This window comes from Cotesia glomerata, linkage group LG3 (genome assembly GCF_020080835.1).
Source record: "Cotesia glomerata isolate CgM1 linkage group LG3, MPM_Cglom_v2.3, whole genome shotgun sequence".
Taxonomy (NCBI): Eukaryota; Metazoa; Arthropoda; class Insecta; order Hymenoptera; family Braconidae; genus Cotesia; species Cotesia glomerata.
Window position 1 is genome coordinate 3,654,640 of NC_058160.1, and position 26,844 is coordinate 3,681,483.

Here is a 26,844-nt window from a genome sequence, read left to right on the forward strand (position 1 = left end):
GCAGACACGACCCTACACTGCTCAGACGTACATTATATATATTTATAAATATATAAGACAAGACTGATCGGGACTTTGCTCGAGCACTTATTTACTTGTCACAAACTTTTCTCATCGACATGTTTGTAATATATAATATTATTTATTATTATTATTATTATTATTATTATTATTATAAAAGACAATGGATTAGTCGATTGAGACTCTCGTTATTGTTTTGGTAATGAGATTTTAGAGAAAGTAAGACACTTTTGTTTAATTAAATAAAAAAAAAAATTTTTTTAATTTTTTAATAATAATAACTTATGATTAAAGAATTTATTATTATCATTATTATTGTTATTTATTCATAAAAACACTCTTCGGCAATTTACTTATAATATATGATATGACATATAAAGTGTGACTTTTAGATAAACAAAATGATATTGACAAACAATAACAGTAATAATATTAACAATAGTAACGATTTCAATCCCCAGAATAATCGTCTTCTGCACAGAAAGAAGAATTTCTTGACTGGAGAACAAAATTCTTGCCTCAAGAAAATTTTCGGGTGTCTGAAGGAAGACCGAAATTGTGTTGGCCGAAGTAAAAATTTTTCTTGAAATTCTATTCTTGGTGGAAGTAATTTTTTCTTAATTCAAATTATTATAAACACTTGATACAATAAATTTCTATATTTGATCAAGATTTTTAGATACTTTACGGAAGCAGCGACTACTTCAGCTGAGAAAAAAATTTTCTCACCTTGAGTAAAAAATTTTCTCACCTTGAGAAAATTTTTCTCTTGAATCCAGTCTCCAGTCTCGGCATCCACATCCATCTATTTATATTTATATTTATACTTGTATATTATATATGTGTATACTTTTCTGCAGACCGGCATTAAGCAACCCATCAGAGAAATGGAACACGAGAAATGGAACAACAATCTTGCTGTTTGGTGTGCTATTACACTTGCAACACTTAGCTTCTTCATCCAAAACGGCGATTACTATTTCCGACTCGTTTCCGATTTACAAAACTTTAATTTTAATTATTATCATTATATAGGAGGTTTATTGCATTTAATATGTAGAAAAGAAAAAAAGGCATTTATTGAATATTAAAAAAACTCGTTGAATTCACAAAAATTCTCCTATTAGTATCTTAACTATGAACCTGACTTTAAGAATTTAATTAGGAGATAAAAATTACCAGTGTTTATGTTAAGAAAAAAAAAATTTTTTTTATCAAAAAACGATGCCAGGTTCTTTTATATTAAATAAAAAATTTTAAACAGAAAGAAAGGCTCACTTGAGCCAAGAAAAGTATTTTTCTTCCTAATTATTTTCTTGAGCGAAAAAAAAATTTTTTTTTGACACAAGAAATTTCACTTATTCCAACAAAATTAATTCTCTTACTTTAAAAAGTACGTATCTTGATCCAAGAAAATTTACTTAAGTCAAGAAAATCTTGTTTTGAGAAAATTTAGCCTCTTGCGCCAAAAAATTTAGTTCTTGATAGAAATAAATTTTCTTGTCTTGAGAAAATTTCTCTCTTGCTCTAAGAAATTAAATATAAAGATAAAAGTAAATTTTCATCAATATTTTTATTGATTAACATGTCAAATAGGAAGATCAAATAATATTTCATCATTTTTTTTTCATTCAATATGTATAATTGCACGCTAAAATAATATAAAATAGGTATCAAATATTCAAAAGAAAAATTCTCTCAAGGTGAGAAAATTTTTTTCTCAGCTGAAGTAGGTGGCGCTGTTTCCCTAAAATATCTAAAAATCTTGATCAATTATAAAAATTTATTGTATCAAGTATTTATGATAATTTGAATTAAGAAAAAATTACTTCCACCAAGAATAGAATTTCAAGAAAAATTTTTACTTCGGCTAACACAACTTCGGTCTTCCTTCTGGCACCCGAAAATTTTCTTGAGCCAAGAATTTTGTTCTCCAGTCAAGAAATTTTTCTTTCTGTGTACGTCATTACATCAAAAATATTGAACACAAAAATTTTTTACTTTTAGATAATTTTTTGTAATTTTTTAAACCACTTTTTATTTTTTTATATGATAATCAATATCATTAATTACTGAGATATTAATGTCCGGGTATTTTAACTCCGGACATACATTTTATTGCGCAGTTTTTTTTTTTTTTAATTAAATCAAAACGATACATAACTTGTCTTACACACGTAACTGTCACACTGAATTAAAACTATTAAACTTAGTGTTAAATCAATCAAGCAACAAGAGTCGGGGTAAAAAGCTAAAAAGTTAATCACGCGTATTAACACACCCAAACTCGACTATAGACTATGAAGTTGAGTATTCATATACATACTGCATCGCACAGGTACTGTATGTATGTGTCTTCAATATAACACACCTTTCCTTCGAAATTCTCGAGGCGCGAATAACTTTGACTTGGCTCTTGCTATTGCATGGCACTGCTTTCTGCTGCTATAAATTCATAATTCTATATACACATATACGTATACTCATATAGAAGTTGTAAACTCCTGTGGCGTAGACCTCCCTCTTTAACTAACACGAAAAGAAGTTGAGGCCCAAGTTTCTACTTCTTGTCGAGTCGCCTCACCACCTAATAATCCAGCCGCGAATGCCAACGGCTAAACTCAACTCCTGAGGTTGTCAAGCTGTCTCTATAAATTCACGACTAGTTAGTCTTACGGCGATTTAACTGTTTGGTTATTATTCCCGGGCAAAGATCTTATGTACATTTCATTTCGGAGCAAACGTATATGATCATATGTGAATTTTCAAAATTTTTTATTCAAATGATTGAAAAAAAATTGTTATTGCAATACATAATTGAATTTAAATCACATTTTAAGTCAAAATTCGTATAAGACCATCTGTGATCACTGATCACATATGAACACTTATTAAGAAAAATAAAATTTGAATTTAGGGCTAGTTTTTCAATCAGAGATAAAATTTTATCTATGAAATATATATATATATATATATTAGCATCCCTAGTAGAAATGATTAATTTTTCACTCGATTAAATCTAGTATCTGGCTAGCGATCATATCTAGTAGCTGGCCAGCAATTAAATCCAGTAACTGGCTAGCGAAACTAGGTAAAAACTAGAAATCGCGCCACCTATAACTAAATCGTAAACATTGGTCACACAGATGTTCTACTTATATTAGTGTGCATGTTTATTTTTTCACTTTAACCTGTAAGTTGAGTTATCTTTCGTAAATATTAAGAAACGGTGTAAATAATTAAAAAATTTGTGTATTTTAATATAAAAATAATCGGTTATATATTTAAAAAAATGAATGAAATAAAAAAAAATTGACATAATAACCGAATTACGGTTATGGGCAATCAAAACAAATACTCCAGACTGTCATCTAGATGAATTATTAAAAATTTCATAATTATTCCGTTTATTAATTATTACTATTCTTATTATTATTATTATTATTATTATTATTATTATTACTATAATTTTGAATTGTAACAAACTTATCCACATTTAATTTTAAATAATCTCAATTCCTACACTTGTCGCCATGTTTTATTTGATGTCTAGTAAAACTGGCCAGTAACTAGACAGTTACTGGATATTATACTAGCCAGTTCCTAGCTTAAGTCTAGTTAAACTAGCCAGTTACTGGCCAGATACTTGATTACATTTCTACTAGGGATCGGATAAAATTTGATCTCGGATTGAAAAACTGGCCCTTAATTAATTTAATCATATAGACGGTCTAATTAGCAATTGGTCTAACTCCTTACTTTTTAAAGGGTGATTTTTTAACATTTTACCATCACAAACTATAAGAGTTATCATCTAAGATAAGAAAAATTTCATATAAAAAATTATTACCCTCGATAGTAATCGTTACCATCCTCAATAATAGTTACTAAAATTCAAATTAAAAATATTACGATACTTTATTACAGAAACTTCTATTAAATGATTATAAATTCTAATTACAAAATTATGAAACTAATTATTCCAACACTGAAAAATTTAACTACTATCTTAGATGGTTAACACTAAGAATTTCATATTGGAGATTAGATAATTTAATTCTCTCCGTGAATGAATTTTTGGGCATCAAAAATAAATTTTTTTAATGAAGAAAATTAAAAAGGTATTTTAGTGACTTTTTACTAATAATTAGTGAAAAAATGTGAGTAATAATAATTAATACAGAGATTTCTTGAAGTAATATCAGCAAACATTAAAGTTTTTTCATGTACGAAAACGTCAAAAATTTCCAGTAACTTTGATTATTTTTTGAATTATTAGAAATAAATGATGAATATTCTTTAATTAATATTTTGTCAAAAAATATTGAGAACATTTCGATTAACTCTAAAAATTTCATATTGTAGATTATACAATTTAATTCTCTCCGTGAATAAATTTTTGTGGCATCAAAAAAAAATTTTTTTAATGGAGAAAATTTAAAAGGTATATTAGTGACTAATTACTGAAAATTAGTCAAGAAATTAAACATTGCAATTAATTCAGAATAAATTTCATATGCTTAATTTTCCCAAGGCTCAAAACATCAAAATACCTAAACACAAAGACAAAAGTCTCAAAATTTTCCAAAAAATCAATAGTCCCACAATCACACGCCGATAATTATAGCGATAGATGTTTTCTAGAAAGCCCAGTGAAGCATAGTTAAATACATATCTATAGGTAGGTCTTGTTAAGTTGAAGCAGGTGCTGACAGTGAGGGCGATTTATGACGTCCCTATTGTCTCAGGCGGTCGTTAGCCGGGAAGCAATTAGTAGGTTGTGGGATTGGAGAGGTTCCTGCGGAAGACGCACGGCTTCGAGATTCGAGACCTCTTCTGGATCTTCTGGTCCCCTGAGGAGTTTCCTATCTCCATCTTGATCCACTACTTCCACTTCCTTCCTTCCTTTCCATCTACCCTCGCTCCTCAATCCGCGTATAATTATCAGACTTGCGCAGCCACCGATAAACTACGCACTACATACCAGCTATCAGATGATAATGATAATGATAATGATGACGCTGAGACACTTGATACCGTGCTCAGCAGCTAATGGCTCCTCTGTATCTATCCAGTGATGAATTAACGGCTAAGTAAATAAAAATATTCTTTCTTTTTTAGATTATTTTTCTGTCAAGGCGAAATCTAATGATGGGAAGACAATAATAAATGTAAGGAGGAAGTAGTCTGTAGTCTCGAGAAAATTACCGATGACAAATGATACTGCAGAAAAAGCGACAGTATCACACACTTGACCCGATAGGATACGATGGAGATCCTTATGGGTGAAAATGAACCTCTGGTAGCTTGCAAAGTGGCCCGTACCCACTGTCTACTGTTCTCTACACCCAGGATATGTCACACGGGGTATCGGGTTTCCCTCTTGTCATTGTGCCCTGAGTGCTATCTGAGGTGTTTACCAGGAACCTCAGACGATTGAAGCGCAACGTATTTCCTCTACACAATCGATCCTTGTACACCCCATATCGCCTATTACAATATTAATGTTTTGGATATGTTGAATCTTATAACCGAGACTTTGTGCTACCTTATCAAGCTTATTAATTATCGAAGTGGTCATTTTTAATGGCTGTAATAAGACCTTTGGTTCTTATTTTAATTGGATGACGCCCGCCTACTCGGAGATAGGTGTTGCGATAGACTTTTATCAATTCAGTGTGAGATTTGCTTTAATTAAAAAGTTTTTGTTTGTTTTTGTTGAGATGGAAGAATTTTTTTGGGGTTTTGGAAGAATTTTTGGAAATATTGAAAATTTTTAAGAGACATTTTTTGGAGGAAATTTTATTTTAGAAGGATGATAGTGATTGATTTTATTGTAGATTTTGTTTTTTGAACAGAAGTTTGTTTTTGTTGAGATGGAAGAATTTTTTTGGGGTTTTGGAAGAATTTTTGGAAATATTGAAAATTTTTAAGACATTTTTTGGAGGGAATTTTATTTTAGAAGGATGATAGTGATTGATTTTATCGTAGATTTTGTTCTTTGAACAGAAGTTTGTTTTTGTTGAGATGGAAGAATTTTTGGAAATATTCGTGCATTGGGATTTTGAGCGAAAACATTGAAGATATAAAAAAAAATATTGGAGACATTTTTTTTTAGAGAAATTAATTTTCAATACAAGAGATCATATGGATTTTATCGTAGCTATTATTTTTTAGGCAGAATTTCAGTTTGAAATTTGATAATCAAGACCATTCTTCAAAATCAAAATTGGGAAAATTTAATTTGTAAATTTGGACAGAAAATATTGAAAGTATGAAAAATACATAAGAAATATTTTTTTTTTAGAAAATTTGATTTTCTATAAAAAAAAAGTTTTCACAAATTTTTTGTCAAAGCTATATTTAAGTAAGAAATTCACTTTTTTAAAAAATTGTGATCATTATTGATTAAAAAAAAAATCGTTTTTGATACACGATGGATTTTTTACTCGATTTAAATATATGAAATATAAAATATACGTATGTTTATTAAACACAACAATTTAATACGTAAAGTAATATAAAATACATGACGGCAGGGTTGGAAAAGTGCTCTACAAAAGCATATTGAGCAGGCAGTCAGTTGCGCATCAAGTGGTAACTCCAATTAATAAACTCCCCGCGTACTTTCGCTCATCAAATGAATAAATGCAATAAAATTTTCCACGAGGACGTCATACATGAAAAAGCTTCCACTCAAGAAGTTATTTCTCGCTTATATGCAAATTTATCGAAAAATAATTCACTGCTATTGTTATTATTGTTGTTATTGTACATGCAACTGGTATTATAGCTCTGAAAGTCAGATTGATAGCAAACGTACTTTCGGAGAAAGTTTATAAAGTATTTTTGTATTTTACAACACCAATAAAAAGTGTTAAGAAATCAGGGAATTGATTTCCTTTTTTATTGCCGCTTGACGCTTGTAAATTTTTATCTATAATGTTTCAGTCAGATACGATCTAAGTTTTTGATAAAGTTTATGTTCGGCATGACATTAAAATGTCATTGTTATCATTTATCTTGTATCTTACACATGTATGTTTTGCTCAATTTTCTACTTTGTAATTCACTGATGCACAAAGTTCAAATTTTTATAAATTAATTTTTGAAATTTTTTGTTTCAATACATTACAAAAAAAAACAATGTTCAGAAAAAAATTTTATTGCTTCAAAATTAATTAAAAAATTACTCAGTTATTTTTAATTAAAATTATGTTTTCCAAAAATTTATCTTTCATTTTCAATCACAAAATTTTGATCTTTAAATCATTATCTAAACTTCAAAATAAAAATTCAATTTAATCAAAAAATATCAGAATTATATTTAAATAATTTCTAGCCAAATTTTTGAGTTTTGTTTTAAATAATGAAAATTTTTCTTGTCAATTTTATGACGGACCAATTTTCATCAACCTGAAGTTAAAATATTGATACAAAATATAAATACATAAAAGTGAGTTGATATATTGGAACAAGGAAGGATACGCTGGACACGATAGAAAATAGACGAAAGTAGTAAATATTGACGAGTGTTTGTCGTATGCTCAGTGTTAGTCAAGTGGTAGTTTCTCGTTTCCATGTTTGATCGCTACTGCCTCAAATGTGAGTACGAGTGTTTGCTTCAGTACCTCCGCATCCTTCTGTGCTTGTATGTCGACTGGTTTTGTCACACAGAAATTTGTATTAATCTAAAAACAGTTACCCAGACTAACTACATTGTCATTCTCACTCTTCTATTGTCAAATCTTCATCATACTTTGTCAGAAAATTAATATCATAAGCTGAAATATATCCCAGAAAAAAGAAAGGGAAATTGCAAAAAATTTACAATTGACATAAAACATAAAAATGAAATTTTAAAAAATAAATTTAAAGCCATATAAGGTGGATGGCGAAATTTAACGGTCCATCTGTCAATGAAAATATGGAATTGTTGTCCAGTTCTTGACCAATTTATTTCCAAAATAAAAAATCCATTACACGGAAAAAAATAAACTGTAATAAATAACAATCGATTTACAATAAGTAATGATCAATTGTTAAAAATTACCATTTCAAACAGTAAAATCGTGATTTTACTATTCACTTTATAATATTTACCATTTAAACATTACAATTTACTCTTTACATGGAAGAAAATACTATTTTAAACAGTAGTATTCGCTATGTAAATGTCTAAAATGTTAAAGTATAATAATTAAGAATTCAGACTTTGATATTTATCATTTCGTACCTGAAAAATAATCTTATGATATGTAAAAAGTATAAAATAAAGTTAGTAAATTTCTAATACAAGCAACGTCAATATTTACAAAGTAAAATGGTAAATTTTAAACGCAACGCTAAAAATCAAACTGTAATTTTTTACTGTTTCAAATGTTGAATTCTCCCAGAGTGAGACCCCCTTCTCTTTCATTTGAGTTCCCCTTCTCTTTATAATATGGACTATATATTGAAATGGCAATTTTTACTGTTTGAAACTGTAATTTTTTAAGATGAAAGAGTTGTTATTTACTATAGTGACAGCTATTAATCACTTATTTTGGATATTAAATTATAAATTGTGGCTTTTATACTTTCTACATGTTCTGTAATATTTATATTTTTGCCACCCCAATGTCCGCTTTACTGTTTGAAACTATAAAAATTAACCGGAATCCGAATGAATATTACACTGATAAAAATTTTAACTTGACTCAAGAGCAAAAATCTTGAACCAAGAACACCAATTGGAAGAAAATGAATTTCTTGAGCCAAGAGGAAAAATTCTTAAGTCAAGATAGATCGGCTGCCCAATTTCAAAACACAGTAATAGACAATTTTAAGATTTTAAAAAATTTTTCTTATTAATAAAAAGCTTGCGTGCCAAATTGATAAAAAATTTGATTTATGAATAGAGAATACTTGAATATAAATATTTTTAAGAAAAATTACATGAAATTAAGGTCTACAAGTTATAAGAAATGCAGCAATACTAAAAAAAATCAGATATAAAAATTTTGCAGTTACTGTGTTTTAAAATTGGGCAGCTGAGATTCTTTTGAATTAAAAAAATATATCTTGACTCAAGAATTTTCCCTCTTGGCTCAAGAAATTCATTTTCTTCCAATTGGTGTTCTTGGTTCAAGATTTTTGCTCTTGAGTCAAGTTAAAATTTTTATCAGTTTACAGTTTACTTTTTTCCGTGTAAAAATTTTTTTTTTTCATTAATTTGATTTTTGTTAGTTTGATATTTTCTCGATTTATTTTTTCGTATTAATGCTCAAATTTCCGATGCGAATAAAATAAATATTTAATATTAATAAGTCGAAGTCGAACAGAAATAAACTGTCATATATATATTAGAATGAATATATATAAATACAAATATAAATGCATGGGCACGTTTATATATGTAGGGCCTCTTTTTAATGTGTTTCAAGTTGTATAAGCAAGTTGTATTATGCGACACCCTCCACTTGCTTCATTCGCATTGGCATTCGGAAAACTTTTAACTTCGGCACGTTTTTGCGATAACGTATCCATAAATACTTATGTAGCTCTATTCTTTTCACTCTTGCAATATTCCAGAGAAATGTTGTGTGTTATATTATTTATTTATTTTTTTCTATTAAAAATTGTCGGCACTTTTGCCAAGAAATACCACGCTCATTTTTTTCTCAAAACTTTCTTATGAAATTTTTAGCTAAGAAAATTGTTAGTTTAATACTAAATAAATGTTTAACACTTTCAAGTTCAAGGTTTTACTATCTGAAAAAATTTGAATAAAACAATTAAATAAAACTAATTTTTTTTCCATAACAACGAAAGTGTTTACACACAAACACATATCTTATTTATCTATTTCTATAAATGGATTATTTAATTTATATTTATTTATTTAGTAAACATAATCTAGTAACATAAAATGAGTTAATATTTAAATTAACTGAATAAATTTCTTAACGATAAACTTTATATCCAATTTCCCTTTTGATATTATTCTCAGATATGTAAATATTGTATCATCCATCACAATCTACCAAGCAACATTTACTATTAGTTTTTTTTTTTTTTTTTTTTAATTTATATTAATTTTTTGGTCCTCACACATACGCACAAACAAATATATTAATATATAATATATATATAATGTAAGTTCTGCATTTCCTGTGTACTTAAATGTTTCTTGTGCATGATATGATGATTCAAAAAAGTTTCACACGGTTCAATAAAATAATCCTCAAGACATATTTGTACAAGTGTTTTGACCACATTTTCGATGTACGTGCAACAGAATTATTATTATAGTCTTTGTGTTCTATAAATATTCCCGGTTATGCATAAAAAGAAAATACATCATATTCACATCAAAAATTTCAATCATATGCCGCTAAAGTTCCTACAATTTTAACCAATTAACAAGTAGCCCAAAAAATATTTTACATTTTATATTAAATTATTTTTTTAATAATAATAATAACAATAATTCTTGTAAATATAAGATATTATTATTGTTTTTTTTTAATATATAATCCAAATAGAGCCCACAGAATCTTGTGGTTAAGAATTTGAATGTATAGTCTGGATTTCCGGTGAGTTGCGGTGTATCAGCCACGACAACGGAAATGAAATTTTACACAGATATATACAGAATCAATTTTTTTAAAATACAAAAACCAACATTACATGCAAATATGTGTCATTTTAAAAGTCATCTAAAAATTTATCAGAAAAAAATGTTCTTGGATCAAAGATATAATTTTGAAGAACTTACACAGAAAAAAAGGTTCACTTGAGCCAAGAAAATATTTTTCTTCCTAATTATTTTCTTGAGCGAAAAAAAATTTTTTTTTTGACACAAGAAATTTCACTTATTCTAATAAAATTAATTCTCTTGCTTTAAGAAATACGTATCTTGATCCAAGAAAATTTATTTAAGTCAAGGAAATTTTTTTGTTTTGAGATAATTCAGCCTCTTGCTCCAAAAAATTTAGTTCTTGACAGAAGTTAATTTTCTTGTCTTGAGAAAATTTCTCTCTTGCTCCAAAAAATTAAATGTAATGATAGAAGTAAATTTTCATTATTATTTTTATTGATTAACATGTCAATTGGGAAGATCAAATATTATTGAATCATTTTTTTTCATTCGATATGTATAATTGCACGCTAAAATAATATAAAATAATATAAAAGTATAATAATTAAGAATTCAGACTTTGATATTTATCATTTCGTACCTAAAAAATGATCTTATGATATGTAAAAAGTATAAAATAAAGTTAGTAAATTTCTAATACAAGCAACGTCAATATTTACAAAGTAAAATGGTAATTTGTAAATGCAACGCTAAAAATCAAACTGTAATTATTGACTTACTTGGACTGGTAAAATGTATATTTTAAAAGTATAATTTTTACTGTTTCAAATGTTAAATTCTCCCAGAGTGAAACACCCTTCTCTTTCATCTGAGTTCCCCTTCTCCTCATAATATCGACTATATATTGGAATGGCAATTTTTACTGTTTGAAACTGTAATTTTTTAAGATGAAAGAGTCATTATTTACTATAGTGACAGCTATTAATCACTTATTTTGGATATTAAATTATAAATTGTGGCTTTTATACTTTCTACATTAAGTTCTGTAATATTTATATTTTTGCCACCCCAATGTCCGCTTTACTGTTTGGAACTATAAAAATTAACCGGAATCCGAGTGAATATTACAGTTTACTTTCTTCCGTGTATAATTTTTCTTGATTTAAGGAAATTTTACTTGATTCAAGAATTTTTCGTCTTGATTCAAGACAATTACTCTCTTCAAAATTATTTTCTTGGTTCAAGAATTTTTCTCTCGAACCAAGTTAATTTTTAACTTCCCGCTAAGAAAATCTCAGATTTTCAAAAATCGGCAAGATATTGTAATAGTAATTGTAATACTAATAGTAATTTACTAATAGTAATTTAATAATAATGCCTAAATAAAAGTAGTACTACCATCATAGTACGTAACTCGGGTAAAAGGGAAGGGATAGTAAAGTAAGTATTGAGAGTATAAGAATGGACTGAGAAAAGGAGATGGTGGAAGGGAGCCGGTAGCTTAACTGGTAGAGCTCCTGACGTGTTATCAGGGAGATCCAGGTTCGATTCCTGGCTTGGCAACCAACCCCATTTATTTTTTCGAAAGTCTGTCTTTACTCTCATTCAAAATAATTTCTTTCATTTCTTTTAATTAATTAACATCTTTAGTACTCGAATGGATACTACAAGCTTACAGCTTTACTAGTATTCAAGTTTGATGGATTTCCATCGAACTTATGTACAGAGAGGATATCTCTCAACCAATAAGGGAAAATGGAAGTATCCATCTCTTGACTTGAACAACATCTACTAGTTATTTGACCTAGACGGCATGAAAAAACACTCACTTCTATCAAACTTTTGAGCTTGAAGAGCTCAAAAGCATATAAAAGTTATCTTTTTGAGCTCGGAGAGCTCAAAAACGTCGTATATGCAATTTTAAGCGCCCAGGTATGGAATTAGCGGGAAGTTGCAGGGATGGCCTTCAAGGTCAACCGTTTTCTTAATTTTTTTTTTCAGTGCATGCATGCCTAAAACTTATAAAGTAAAAATTAATAAATAAAGTCGCGAACTTGATTATTGACGCCCACTGTACACTTGTACCATATAACTTATAACTAACATAACACTGGAATAATCACCACGGAACGATTAGTCAAGTGTTATAGCTTATAATTGATGCGGCCTCTAATGCCCGATTCGCATGAGACAACGGGCATGCAAGAATGGGGTCGCACTTAATTTAGTCCCTACAGGGCGATCACAATCGACCAATTTGTCGTAATTTCAGTGTAAGTTAACGTTTTATTTACTACTAGTACAGTAAAAGTTAAGTCAATCAACTACTGTGAGAGTGAGAGAGTGAAAAAATAAATCTACAAATACAAATGCTTATCACAGTCACCTCAACTTGCGCTCGCGAGCACTTCTATGTCACGGTCGAGTATGATTACAATTTGTAAGTGACAAAACTACAAAACTTTTATTATTTCTGCGATTTATTCCGTGTTATGTGTTAACGCACGAATTACTCGTTGAATAATCTCATTAAAGTCTGCTGTTATAATATAGTGTAATATTAAAATTGTTTCCGGGGTAATTAAGCATCAGCCGTCTTGCAGCTATGTACACATGTATATGACCTATACGATGTTAATGTGAATAGAACTATGCATGTGCGAAAATAAGTTGTGAATTAATCGTTTTTTATCGTATGATAATTTTTCATTGAAATTTTTATGTTTGTGATTATTAATTCATGGATATTTTTATTTAGCTTCGATAACAAAATTGTAAAAATTTTTTGCATGTGTACAAAGAAATTTCCTTTAACAATTAATTTAATTGTTAGATATTCCGCAATTACTGATCTAATTACAATTGTCTTAATAATTATTCATAGATACAAAGTCAAAATAGTAATTTACGCCATATGGCCGCTAGAGGGCGATTTTCCCGACAACAATGTTGCAATATGAGCCTAAAATTTGTGTTACAAACTTTAAGAACATGTAGGACAGGCAATATTTCAATTTTGAACAAAATACTGGAATGATTTTTGACCAAGACAACGGAAATGAAATTTTACACAGATATATTCAGAATCAATTTTTTTAAAATACAAAAACTAACATTACATGCAAATATGTGTCATTTTAAAAGTCATCTGAAAATTTATCATAAAAAAAATGTTCTTGAATCAAATATATAATTTTGAAGAACTTGATCTTCTTGATTTGAGTAGAAAAATTCTTGAACTAAATAAATTTTTATTGATTCAAGAATTTTTCGTCTTGATTCAAGACAATTTCCCTCTTCAAAATTATTTTCTTGGTTCAAAAATTTTTCCCTTCAATCAAGTTAATTTTTTTTTTCAGTGTAATCATTGAATAAAAATAAAAAAATGATAAATAAATAGATACACGGAGAGAAAAATAAATTAAAAAAAGTTTGGAAAATCCAAAAGTGCACGCCTCATAATGCTCATTCATTTTTTAAGAAAAAATAAATTGTGCAACTGATAAAAAAAAGAAAATTATAATTAAGTAATTTTTTACAGAGTATTTTTTTTTTAAATATCAGCGCCCTTTTTTCTTGTTATATGCGCACGCAGTCTAAAAAAATCTAGCTTTATCAAGTGGCACCATATTTTTCACGTGACAAATAAGAAAAATTCGTTTGTCTTTGTACGGTTATATCGTAATAAATTTTAATAAAAATTCAATTTAAAAAAAAAATACGTAAACTAGGCTACTGATATGAAATACGGACCCAGTTTATCGCATTCGTAAACTAATAAAAAAAGCCCGGTCTTGAAATATCAATTTGTTCGGGAGTAATCATTGGTACATCCAAAATGGGGTGACATCCGGACGTCCACGTAAAATTTTTTTCAAAACGTTTTTTTTTTTTTCAAAATAGCTACATGAAATGATTTTAGAAAGTAAAAGATGGTTTAATTTAAGTGTTTTCTCCGTGTACATCTACTTATATTATTGTATTAGTGTAATATGGTTGTGATAGAGACATTTAAAGATCAAAAAATTGCTTGACCTTGGCGAGTCGAGTATAAAGCACAACCTCACGTGCTTCGCGCTATGAGGCGTGCAAAATAGATCTTATTTCTATGTTAGAATGGTAATCATTACTATGTTACATAGTAAAGGAAATTTTTGTAAGAACTCTTCGTAAATTTACTAAAAAAATCTTAAAAATTGTGATAAAAATATGAGCAATTACTCATTCGATGCGGAATTAAATTATGAAAATAATGTTATTGATTTTGTATTTTTTTGATGAAAATTTCATTTGTTATTAGCAAAAAACATAAACAAAATAAAAAATCTCAGTTTTTCGTAAATAACTCAATAACTATAGATGATATCAAAAATCGGAAAAAAGATTCTTAAAGAGGAGGAAATTTCTAAACAAAAGTCTTGACTCCCGGAGCTCTAGCTTCAAAAATAATTTTTATGTAATGTTGAAAATAGGGTTCCACGCGAATTTCAACACGGCCGCGCCGATGCTAGAATACGACAGCATTTGCACGGAACCTAATAATTATTAATTAGTAAATAATGATTTGTGAAAATATTATTTACAAAAGTATAAGTTTTTAATTCAATATAATCTAATTCTTAAAACAAAAAAAATGTTGGGATAAATAAAAATTTAAACACCAGATAGCGCGTTAGAAATTAACAGCTGTAACACTGATGCCACTTGTAATTTTTTTTTCCGATCAGTTGTAAGTTTTTATTCGTACTATCAGAAGACCTCGTGTTCAATAATTATCGTAATGCATAAATAAAAACAATTTTTATTATAACAAAATCAAATACAATTAATAACTACTGAGTGCAGAGATTTATTCAACAAACATGTAATTAAAGTTTTTTATTTACGAGATAACCTGGAAGTGTCTGTCGTCGATAATTTAGTGATAACATATTGGAGATATTAAACAATAACTAGCTTTTTATAATTAGAAAATTGTTTGTTAAATAAAATTATTCTGAGTACATCTCGGAAAAATTATTTTTATGCAAGAAAAAAAAACTACAGTGTATAATTAGAGCGACATGCAATCTCTAATATTTGTTAATAAAAAGTTTTATAAATAAAAAAATGTATCTAATTTTACAATCACGATTTTATGTGATACTCTTAAAAGAATTCGGTATTATTTTTAATCAATTTTACTGGTTTCAAACTAAGAGAAAAAACACCTCGTTTAAAAAAAATAGCATACTTCGTTGAAGGATCAACGAATTATCGACCAAGATTTACAATTATTGCAATAATAAAATTGGTTTTTATTCAATTATAGAACCTGTAATGTTCACATGGAAGAAATTTACTCTTACGAAGTAATTTTTTTAGCTTTCAATTCTTTAACGAAAGATTTTTAAATTAAAAAAATTAATGAATAGATATTTTGTGTTCAAAATAAATTTTATACGGCTCAAAAAAATAAATTTTTAATCGATAATATTTATTTTTAAAAATATTTTTTGTTTAATTCAACAAAATCTGTCCTTCAAAGAAATTTTTTTTCTGTGTAATATTAATGAAGATTTTATAACTTAAAAAATTGGTTTAAGAATTACTTACGCGCCAGTCGATTATATTTTAATTATTGATAACACATAATTATCATATGTAAAAAAAGACTAAGTAAAGTTGATATATATGTACTCTGTGACTGATATATGAGGCTAAAGTCCGATAAATATATATAATCATGTGTGATATAGGACTCTCTTAGAGTAACTAGTTAAAATTTAGTACATGTGCTTATCACGAGATCTGATGGAAAATTTTACACATGTTTGTTATTGTCAGTTTAGATTAAAATTAAAATTAAATATTAATTTTTTTTAATAATTTTTTGTTTTTAATATTTCATATTGTGCTGCAATGCATATTGCACATATTGTTGTACGGTTTTTGTGAAGCGCATTTACGCCCTCGGGCTCGATTCTTCGTTACACAAAACAGTGTTACACTTGAGTTTTATTTTAAATTACAACAAGTAGTTGATAAAATTTAAAAATTATAATCTCCATTTATTTGAAGGACATCTAAGCGCAGACTATAGTATATATATATATATATATATATTATATATATCAATTTTTATCCATATGTGAGTGTGCGTATAAATACGTATGGTGCTCATAAATGTGTTTTGTAAAAATTTCCAGAGGTATAACGATAAGCCGAAGCAACATAAGTAAAAAATAAAATAAAAATATTAAAAATTTATGCAACCAGTTGAATACATACTTATCAATGATAAATTATTATAATGTGACGAATGAAAATGTTCTGCTGATAATTTGCATACTGTAAAACAAATACTTTTATTAGTGATGAAGAATGGCGGAAATATTAATAAATTTAGATAATTATTGTTATTAATTATGGTAAGAAAATTTTTTTTTGTGGGTAAAAAATAATCGCGAGTTAATCTCGCGGTTGATTTCAAGCTTGTAACAGGGGTTACATAATATAATTAACACTTATATAATATATTTTTAGGTGCGCATCAAAAATGTTACTATAATTCACATATGGTGTATGTAGATGGATGAAAAAAAATATGTGAATTATTGGAAAAATATTTTATTGTAATTATGTTAAGAATTTTTTTATTGAAAAAAAATAGATTGTTTAAAATATTAAATTCAAAAAGTGAAAAAAAATTTTGTAAATTATTAAAAAAAATAATTTTTTAAAGCACAATGTTGAAATATTTTTTTTGTGTTTAAATATTAAAAAAAAAATTAGGAAAACGGTTGACCCTAAAGGCCATCCCTGCAACCCCGCTAATTCCGTTAATACCTGGGCGCTTAAAATTGCACCTACGAAGTTTTTGAGCTCTTCGAGCTCAAAAATATAATCTATGTGTTGTTTTGAGCTCTCCAAGCTCAAAAAGATATCTTTTCTATGCATTTGAGCTCTTTGAGCTCAAAAGTCTGATAAAAGTTTTATAGAACACTATTTGTTGAATTTTCAAACTGCAATAACTTTTGAATGAATGAACCGATTTGTATGCGGTTGGCGGCATTCTACGCAGTTTTTTAAGCTTCATGAAGAAATTCTAAGAAATTCTAATTTTAATTGGTCAAACTAGAAATTTCGGAGTAATTCCGAAAAAAACACTTTTTTGGGTTTTCTTTCCTGCACGATATCTCTCGAACGAATCAACCGATTTTGACCGGATTAGTGGCAATCGACGTGGTTGTTTTATGTTAAGAGCTGATTAGTTTTTGGAGTTGATTGATAAAGTCGTTTAAAAGTTATTCCAAAAAAACCACTTTTGAAAAAATTTTTTTTTACATTTTTCGAAATCCATCGGTCCGAATCAGTCCAAATCGTATTCAAAATCTAAGTTTGGCCAAGCCCTTTCGAATTGCACCAACCGCGATGAAATCGGTTTAACCGTTCAAAAGTTATAAGAGGTTTACACACACACACACACACACACACACACACACACACACACACACACACACATACGTACATACATACATACATACATACATACATACATACATACATACATACATACAGACAGACAGACATAGTGACAACCTCGCGGGAATAGTCAGGGAAGCTTCCTAGGACCTCAAAACGTCGAGATCTGATGAAAACTCGATTTTCGAAAAACGGGGTAAAACCAATAACTTCCCGATTTTTGAAAATTTTCAATTTTCTTAGCGGGAAGTTAAAAATGATGAGAAAATCCTGAAAAAAATTTATGTAAGTTATTGACAAAAATAATTTTTTGTTTAATGTTAAATATTAATTTTTTTGCAGGATGACATTTAACTTTTTTTAAACAAAAAAATGGCCTTCAAACTCTTCGAAAATTTTCTAAAAATAAAATTAATGTGAATAATTACACAAAAAAAAAATTAATTTTTTGCAATATATTTATTGGATTGAAAAAAATGTAAAATATCAAAAAAATTTGATGTTGAAGTAAATAATATGATACTCTTCTACATAAGTGTGAAAACTGTAAACAAGAATATCGATAGGAAAGTTGACCAAAATATTTTGCTGTGGGAATAATAACCTCAACTTTGGTACAATATTATACCGATCTCCAAGGTGTAGTTTGTAGTTGATAGGATTCACACCTTGAAAGTGTCTATATAGTATAAATGCATGTATCTTATATTGTATGTATGTATGGGTGTCTAAATATAGATGGGCTGTAATGATTCATAGGAATATTTGTTGGCCAGCAGCTACCCGGTTTGTAATACACATGTGTGAAGCAAACACCCGACGAGATACCAACACATGCGTTTTAATATAACGACCTACTCGGGCTACCTGTCGAATGACTAGCCTTTCGAGTTTTAGACCATCTAAACGTGCCCATACTCTTGTACTTACCCATTTATACTAAACCAAACACTTGTTTCTATTTTTATATAAATTTATTTAAAAATTACATCGATTCAAAAGAAAATTTTTCAGCTATGTAATTTTTCAAGTTTCAAGTTCATTCAAATTTTACTCGGTTCAAAAATTTTTCTGCTTGACTCAAAATCATTGAATTATTTTAAATTACATACTTGGATCAAAATTTTTTCTCTTTAATTTTGATTTTTCAATAGTGCATGATAGAGTAGCCCAAAAAATTTAATTTTTTATCATTTTGAGAGTTAAAAAAATGGATATTCTTTATTATTTAAGTCATGTGTGAAAATAAGTTAGTTTATCATATTTTGAGAGCACTGTCCAAAAATTAACAGAAAAAAATTTTTTTACGGGTTACTAAAGATTTTAAAAAATTTCAAAATTTGTCAAAATTGAATTAAAAATTTTTTTCTAGCTTTAAAATTATGTCCATTTCGAAAATTTAAGTCGATATTTTGACTGTTAAAGAAAGCTCAAGATTTTTGAATTTTTTAAGTTGTTTTCTTACTTAAAGAGAAATTACAGAAAAATTAAAAGTAACTTCAAGACAACTTCAGATTGGAAAAAAAATCACTACTTTGAAGATTTCAAAAATTTTGAGTGTATTTTAAAAATAAAATTATTGAAATTTTCATAATTTCCATAACTTTGAACGGAAAAAAAATTCAAAATTTAATTTTTGACAATTTTTAAAAATTTTAAAAACTTCTAGCAACCCCTATAAAAATTTTTCTGAGACTAAAAATGATCATCTGAGATTTTTTCCTATTTTTAAACCCAAAATTAGCGTTGATTATTAATTAAAATAATAAAACTTACTTGAAAATAAAACCAAAGACAATTTAAGTTAAAAATAAAATCTAATCGATCAATTAAATTATAAAAGGGCGATAACAATAAATATTTTGGTTAGCTGCAATTATACGGGTAGTATTTAGCGTTTATCTGATAATAATTTACAATCAGGACAAAACCGGGGCTATAATGAGCCTAAATCCGAAATCCGAAAGGAGATAAATTGAAAATAATTTATCAAATGAGTTATTAGTTGAAGAAAAAAGTAAAAAAAATGAAAAAAATAGTCGACCGGAGACCAAGAACACAATCATTCTATTTTGAGATAATATATTTGACTGGCCGGTCCACTCGGCTGCAGGATTATCATAAGGAGTATGAATATTCTTGCTCTTATTTTAGTGACTAAAAATCTCGCGCAAACTCCAGCATTCCTGGGTGGGGCAGTATGGTGTAGCAGAATAACCCAGCAGCTAACCACTAAATCATTGTCCTCCTTCTCCGTCTAGCTGGTCATCGGTTTTTGCATCAAGGATATCTTTCTTTTTTACGGGAGACGGGAATATGAGTATGAGCGAGGAAGATAGTTTCACATTTATTAATATATTGCAAGAAACACATGTGAACATGTGAAGATACGAGGATGTAAGTATGTATACACATAAGTGGGTGTATAGGGGCACTATTGGCCATAACAAACCTCTAAAATCCTCGACTCTCTCTAGCTATTTTACTTTCAGCGATTCCCTGCATGACACGCGGTTTATTGCTAATGTTCACTCTAACTTTTACTTTACTTGATGGTTATTAATATATGCCGCGTGTAAACTCTTCCCCATCACTCCAGTGTCATCGTATACTAGACTGGTAATTTAGGGTTATTTATAATAATAAATATATTGATTTATACTGTTTCTTGGAAATTTTATACAGTAAAAAATTTTGCGTCAATGCGTCAAAAAATTTTGTGTTAAAAATTTTTATGTTAAATATTTAACACTTTTTTGTGTTAATTTAACACAATAAATGTTAAATTTACTATAAAAGTGTTAAATATTTAACACAAAATTTTTTGATGCAACGCTCCATACGAAGTTGCCGTCGATGGAAAAAATGCCGTAGATCGGCCGATGTCCAACTGCCAGCAATCGGCCAAGCATTGGCTATTAATAATGGCCCAATCCTGGTTGATTACTGGCGTTTATAATCAATAAAATATTTAAAAAAAAAAATTTTTTTTTTAATTAATATTTTTTTTAACTATTATTTTGTATTATTCGAATGTAAAAAAAAATTTACTCATATTAATTCAGTTAATTTACGTATGAACAACTAATTATTAAATGCACGGAGAAAAAAGTGTTGCTATCACGATACAGTATAGCGATGATCACGATTCACGTATGACTATACTTTAGATCCGCATATGTCTAATCTAGTGGATCGTGATTATCACGATCCACATGGATTCGGATATTGAATGTCTATATTGCTATGGTTTATAGATGATTATTAGTTGTTTCTGATTAAATGTTAATTATATGTTTTTGCAGATTATTTTTTTTTTAGTTTTTTCGTATATTATTGTTATAAACATAAATACGAATTCCTTGTATAGCTTGATTAGTTTAAAATTTTTGTGTAGTTTATATGACAGTCAAGAATTAGGTTAGGTTTAAAAATGTTTAAATAATGACTGACAGTAGTTGGAATTTATTTTATAGGACTTTTTTTTTTATTTTTAAAAATATTAGCCTAGAAATTTGTATTATTGATATATTCATTAAAAATACGCAATTATTTTTATCATAAGAAAAATATTTTTTAATGGAATTTTTACTTCTTTATTACCCCATGTACTTTATAAAAAAAATAACATATTTTTGCGTAAAGTAGTATAGGATCAAGTTATTCATGCTAAAAAGACCTTTTATGAAAACACAAATGTTATTTATTTAATACAATATTTAATGTTCATTGTTATTTTTTATCAACGCAGTAGAATTATATGCAATAACCACGGACACAGCATTAACACAGTTAACATAGGAAGATTTATTTCTTTACTAGACCTTCAAAAAACGACACGAGTTTTTCAAGATTCCACTTGAGTAATTTATCAACAACCCAATTGTCCATATCGCTGTTAATATAAATTGGCGCAATTATCGCTATTTCATCACCAAAATTGTAAATAAACAAACTCGTAAGTTTCAGACTTGGTTGTGTGGTGGCGCTGAACGCGTTGTGGATAATGATAATCACGATCCGTTTCGCTGTAGTAAGAAAACGTTTTGATTTTGAGATATTCACTATACAGTTGAGCGTGGTATTCAGTATTCACTGTTTCGAGCATAACTGTATTCGTATGGTAAATATGACAATACTGTTTTGAGCTAATCACGATACTTCGTTCACGATCCACTGGATCGCTATAATAGCAATACTTTTTTCTCCGTGTGTTTTTAAAAAAATTGTAATTAAAGTTTTTAACGCGGTCTTCTGATATAAAATTTGTGGTTACATAAAATCTGCATTAAATATTTTTTTCATAATATTCTTTCAAGTCTTTAATTGTCACTACAAATATTTAATGCAGAAAGCATTTCTTTGGACTGATTGACGGGTGATCAACGGCTGTGCTCCAGCCGATACTGCAATCCATAATTCGTTGCGCAAGCGCAGTACATTTTAAATCAGCTGTTTTTCACTCATTTTCTAACTTTTCTTATTGTGGGTTGCAGCCAATATTACTTTAATTTTTAATTAAATATAGTATTTAATTTAAATTCTATCTCTATGTCAAGCGCATATCAACTAGTTAAAAAATATCGAGTACTAAAATCATTAAAAAAAGACAATTGCCAACAACAAAATCAAAACATTCATAGTGCAATTATAGAAAAGGAAGATATTATTTGTGTTTATAACGATACCGGTGACTCTAGTATAAGCTCTCAAATCGACTATAATATTTATGAGAGTCCTATCAATGATGATATTAATTTAAATAGTGATAAAATTAGTGAGTGTAAGTAATAAAATTAATTTGATTTATTTGATTAATTAAATTAATTTTATCGCAGGTTAATTATGTAATTTAAGCATAAATGACTATTATAAAATAATACTACAATTCCCTAACAAAATTATTAGTGTTCATAAACTTCGAAGAATGTTTTTTTTTTCATTTTCAAGAATTGAAGAAAAGTCGGCTCGTGACAAACAAAAGAGTTACGCAGCGCCAAGTGTAACAATTGTGTGTCCAGTGTTTTGCCTCAGTTCTGTTGTGTCGTGTATTGCTTCAATTTTTGTTGAATTAACACTCTATTGTGTTGAATCAATATACTAAAATGTGAAATTCTACACAAATATTTTTACACTTTACACAATGACGAAAAAATTTTTACTGTGTATATTTAACTGTATACAAAAATATCGTATTTTTAAGTTATACGAATATTTGTAAATCCTAATTGGAGAGAATCGCATAAAAATGGAGCTGCAGTCAAAAACTTTTAAGGCCTTTGAAGTTTCAAAGCCTGTGAGCCACATTTATCAATAAACGACTGATAAGATCAATCTCTAATTTTGAAACAATTTTCTCAATTATATTTTCCAGTAATTAGTCCAAGGATTAATAATTCCAGAAATATTTTATATTTTTATAAACAATTTAAGGCTAAAATTTTCATAGAAAATCGTGAAATTTTTTTGTCGACCCATCAATTTTTTAAAAATATATAGTTTGATAATTTTTTGGATTAATCACTAGATGATATTTTACATTAGTGGAATTTTTTTGGATTTTTGAATTTCGATGATTTAAACTGAAGACATTATTCATAAAAACAAAAGAAACTTATCAATAAACTATATGGATATTATTTTTAATATTGATTAATTAAAATGCCTCTTTAGAAAAAATGATTCAACAATCGCTTTTCTCAGCTTCTAAGTGCAAATTTTGATAGAATTTCACTTTAGGAAAATTTTTTATTTTTATCGAAAAGTATTTTTATTGGAAAAAATTAATTGAAAAATTTCACTAAATTGCAAAATATTTAATTTTTAAAAAATAAATATTTGTTTTTAGCCAAGATGATGCCATTAAGAAACTATTTAAAGCTCAAAATTTGATAAAAATATAATTTTAGGTTTCATATATTTGATAAGCAATGTCAACAACCTGAGTAAATTTAATTTCAAAATAAGATCGAAATAAACCAGCTGACGAGACAATAAAAAAGTATCAGCTGATGTGTTCTAAGCTTCATGGCCGTGAAATTATAATGAAAAATATTAGTACATTTAAATTCTTATATGCAAATAAATTCCGAAAGAAAAAAACAAGTATTACAAAATTTCAGTCTAATCTAGAGTCTACACATTAAGATAATAAAAATATGCATACACGTGGGTCTAAAAATATCCAAAAATTAAAAATTCTTGGCTATTCAAGACATAAACAAAGTCTTAACATATTAATTTTAAAAACTTTCCATAACTTATTACCGAATAATATTTGGCTACACGTATAAAAATTATGTGCAGATAAGATGTCTTTACCCAATTTATGTACATTAGTATATTTGCTAAATTTTTATGCGTATGCGATCAAGATTTTAATGAGAAGACGTAAATATGTAAACAAAAAAATCGATATCAGACATAAGTATATATGAATATTATACAATTCGAAAATGCATGAAAAATATTTGAGTCTCTTTTATTTTAAACGCGACAATTTGCTTTGGATTATATTAAATATAAATTAATTAAGGATGTGCGAGCACAATCATCATTTTAAAACGTGATTTTTATGCAGTTTAAATACGTACAATTAAATTCTGAAAATTTTGCCGCATGTTTAGTTAAGAAATTAACTCCAAAAATAGGCAATATTTTTTTTAGTTAATAATATCGGTCTAACGAAAAAATCTAAACAATTTTCGCTCACAAAAGATTTACGCTGAATATTAAAAAAAAATTACAAGGTGAGTTTAAATATATTGATAATGATTTTTAATTGAAAAAAAATTTTTTTTAACTGTTAATTAAAATTAGAATTTATGTCAATATTAAATTAATTTACATAGTCGGTAATTATTTTTATTTTAGTACTGTGCTCGTACTTCCTTAAAGTGTTGAATATTTTTTTTTAAGTTGAATTGATAATAATAATCTTGTCACAAAATATATAATTACCTGTATCCTTGTGTGTAGTTATTGTTATTATAATAATAATTAAAATAATATTAATAATAATAATAATAATAATAATAATAATAATAATAATAATAAAAAGGATCAAAAAAAAGGAAATGTGTAGTGAAAAGTGTAAGGTTAATATAAATATAAAAACACTCATAAAATAAAGTTTTGAAGACTTATATATTCAAATCTGATCAGTCAAATAATTCAACATATGTTTAAAAAAAAACATTTATGCTTCTTATACACAAAATTAAATCCTTACTCATCATTCTAATAATTTTAAATATTTAATAATTCATTAATCAATTTATAATAAGGCTTTAACTTGCAATACTTACAGAAACAATACTCTAATAATTTATAATATCTATATATATGTATAATATATAATAATAGACGTTACTTTTTAAATTCATCATTCATTTATTAATTGCCAACAAAAATAATAATAAGAGTAATAATAATATTAATTATAATAATAATTTAAAAGATATTTATCAGTTATTATAAGAGTGATATCGATTTTTTACAAAACAATATTATTTCCAAAATAAACAGATTTTATTTTTCTTAAGAAATTATTATCCTATTTAAATCATCATAATATCGGTAATAATTTCATAAAACGAATTACATATATAGGCGTTATGAAATCACAGTCATTGATTTATATGTTAATATAAATGTTTATTTCCGTATTATTTATTATTGATACAAAATAATAATCAATTATTATTACTATAGTTAGAGTAGTAGTGTATTATATGTTTAATAATTATTGTATTTTTAAATAATAATAATACATAATAATAATGATAATGATAATAATAATATGTTAAAAAAATATAACTAAAATTATTTCAACTTGGAAAAAAATCAGTTTAATTCTTCAAATTATTAAAGATACAGAATCTAATGCAGATGTTTTGACTGTAACATATGTGAGATATAAAATCATTATTAAAGTAAATATATATATTTATAAATATATATATCATAAATAATATTTAATGATATACCTGATATTACCATTTTGTGTAAATATTTACGTCTTTTGTACATAATAGTAATTTTATTTTTAAATTAACTATTACAACCCTTTCCAAAATTTATTTCTGACATTTCGGTAATTATTTATTACTATCACTACCTCGCTCGTCCTCATATTTATATCCATAACTATAGTTTTGTGGCAAAGTCAGGTTCTTAATCTAATTTATGTACAATTATATTAAATCTTAATAATGAATACATAAATAATATTTAATATTTACAAAATTTAATCCCTTAACAAATATTATCCTTATACTCAGTGTACTTATCATCAATAATAATAATAATAATTAATATATTTTTATTTATATTTGTATTTATAATTTTAAATGCGTCGAGGCTTATTAGGTGTTTCTGTTGGTCACGCATCTGATTTCTATCACACCGCAAAAGTAGAACTAGGGAGGAGGAAAACTACCTGCCTATGCGTAAATGCTTCTCCATCTGTGTTTAATTATTTCAAAAAAATATCTTCGTTAATTATCATTCATCAATTTTCAATTTCGATGGTTATTTTACCGATAAATAGTTTTGAGGCAGTAGGTTAAATATCGAGTGAATTGCAATCTAAACTTTAAAAAAAAAAACCAACTCAATTCAAAAGAAAAAATTCTTGAACCATTATGAATTATTTTTATAAATGCAGAAATAATTTTTCTGCTTAAAAAAAAAATATACTTCTCCAAATTTATTTTCTCGGTTCAAAATTCCTTCTTTAAAATCAAATTAATTTTTCAGTTTAAAAAATTTTAATA

General features: G+C 27.3%; 1 protein-coding gene across 10 annotated transcripts in view; it reads right to left on the reverse strand.

The window, feature by feature from the left end:
- Window positions 1-26,844, reverse strand: part of LOC123260774 (transcription factor Sox-2-like) — a 375,090-nt gene that overhangs the window by 92,544 nt on the left and 255,702 nt on the right. The window contains exon 2 of one of the 10 annotated variants that reach the window (XM_044722104.1): window positions 26,019-26,533. The exons of the other annotated variants lie outside the window; for them this stretch is intronic. Coding sequence (XP_044578039.1) covers window positions 26,512-26,533 — 22 coding nt within the window. The 3' untranslated portion in view covers window positions 26,019-26,511. Of the gene's footprint in view, window positions 1-26,018; window positions 26,534-26,844 lie in introns of those variants that run through there. 10 annotated transcript variants of the gene reach the window in all.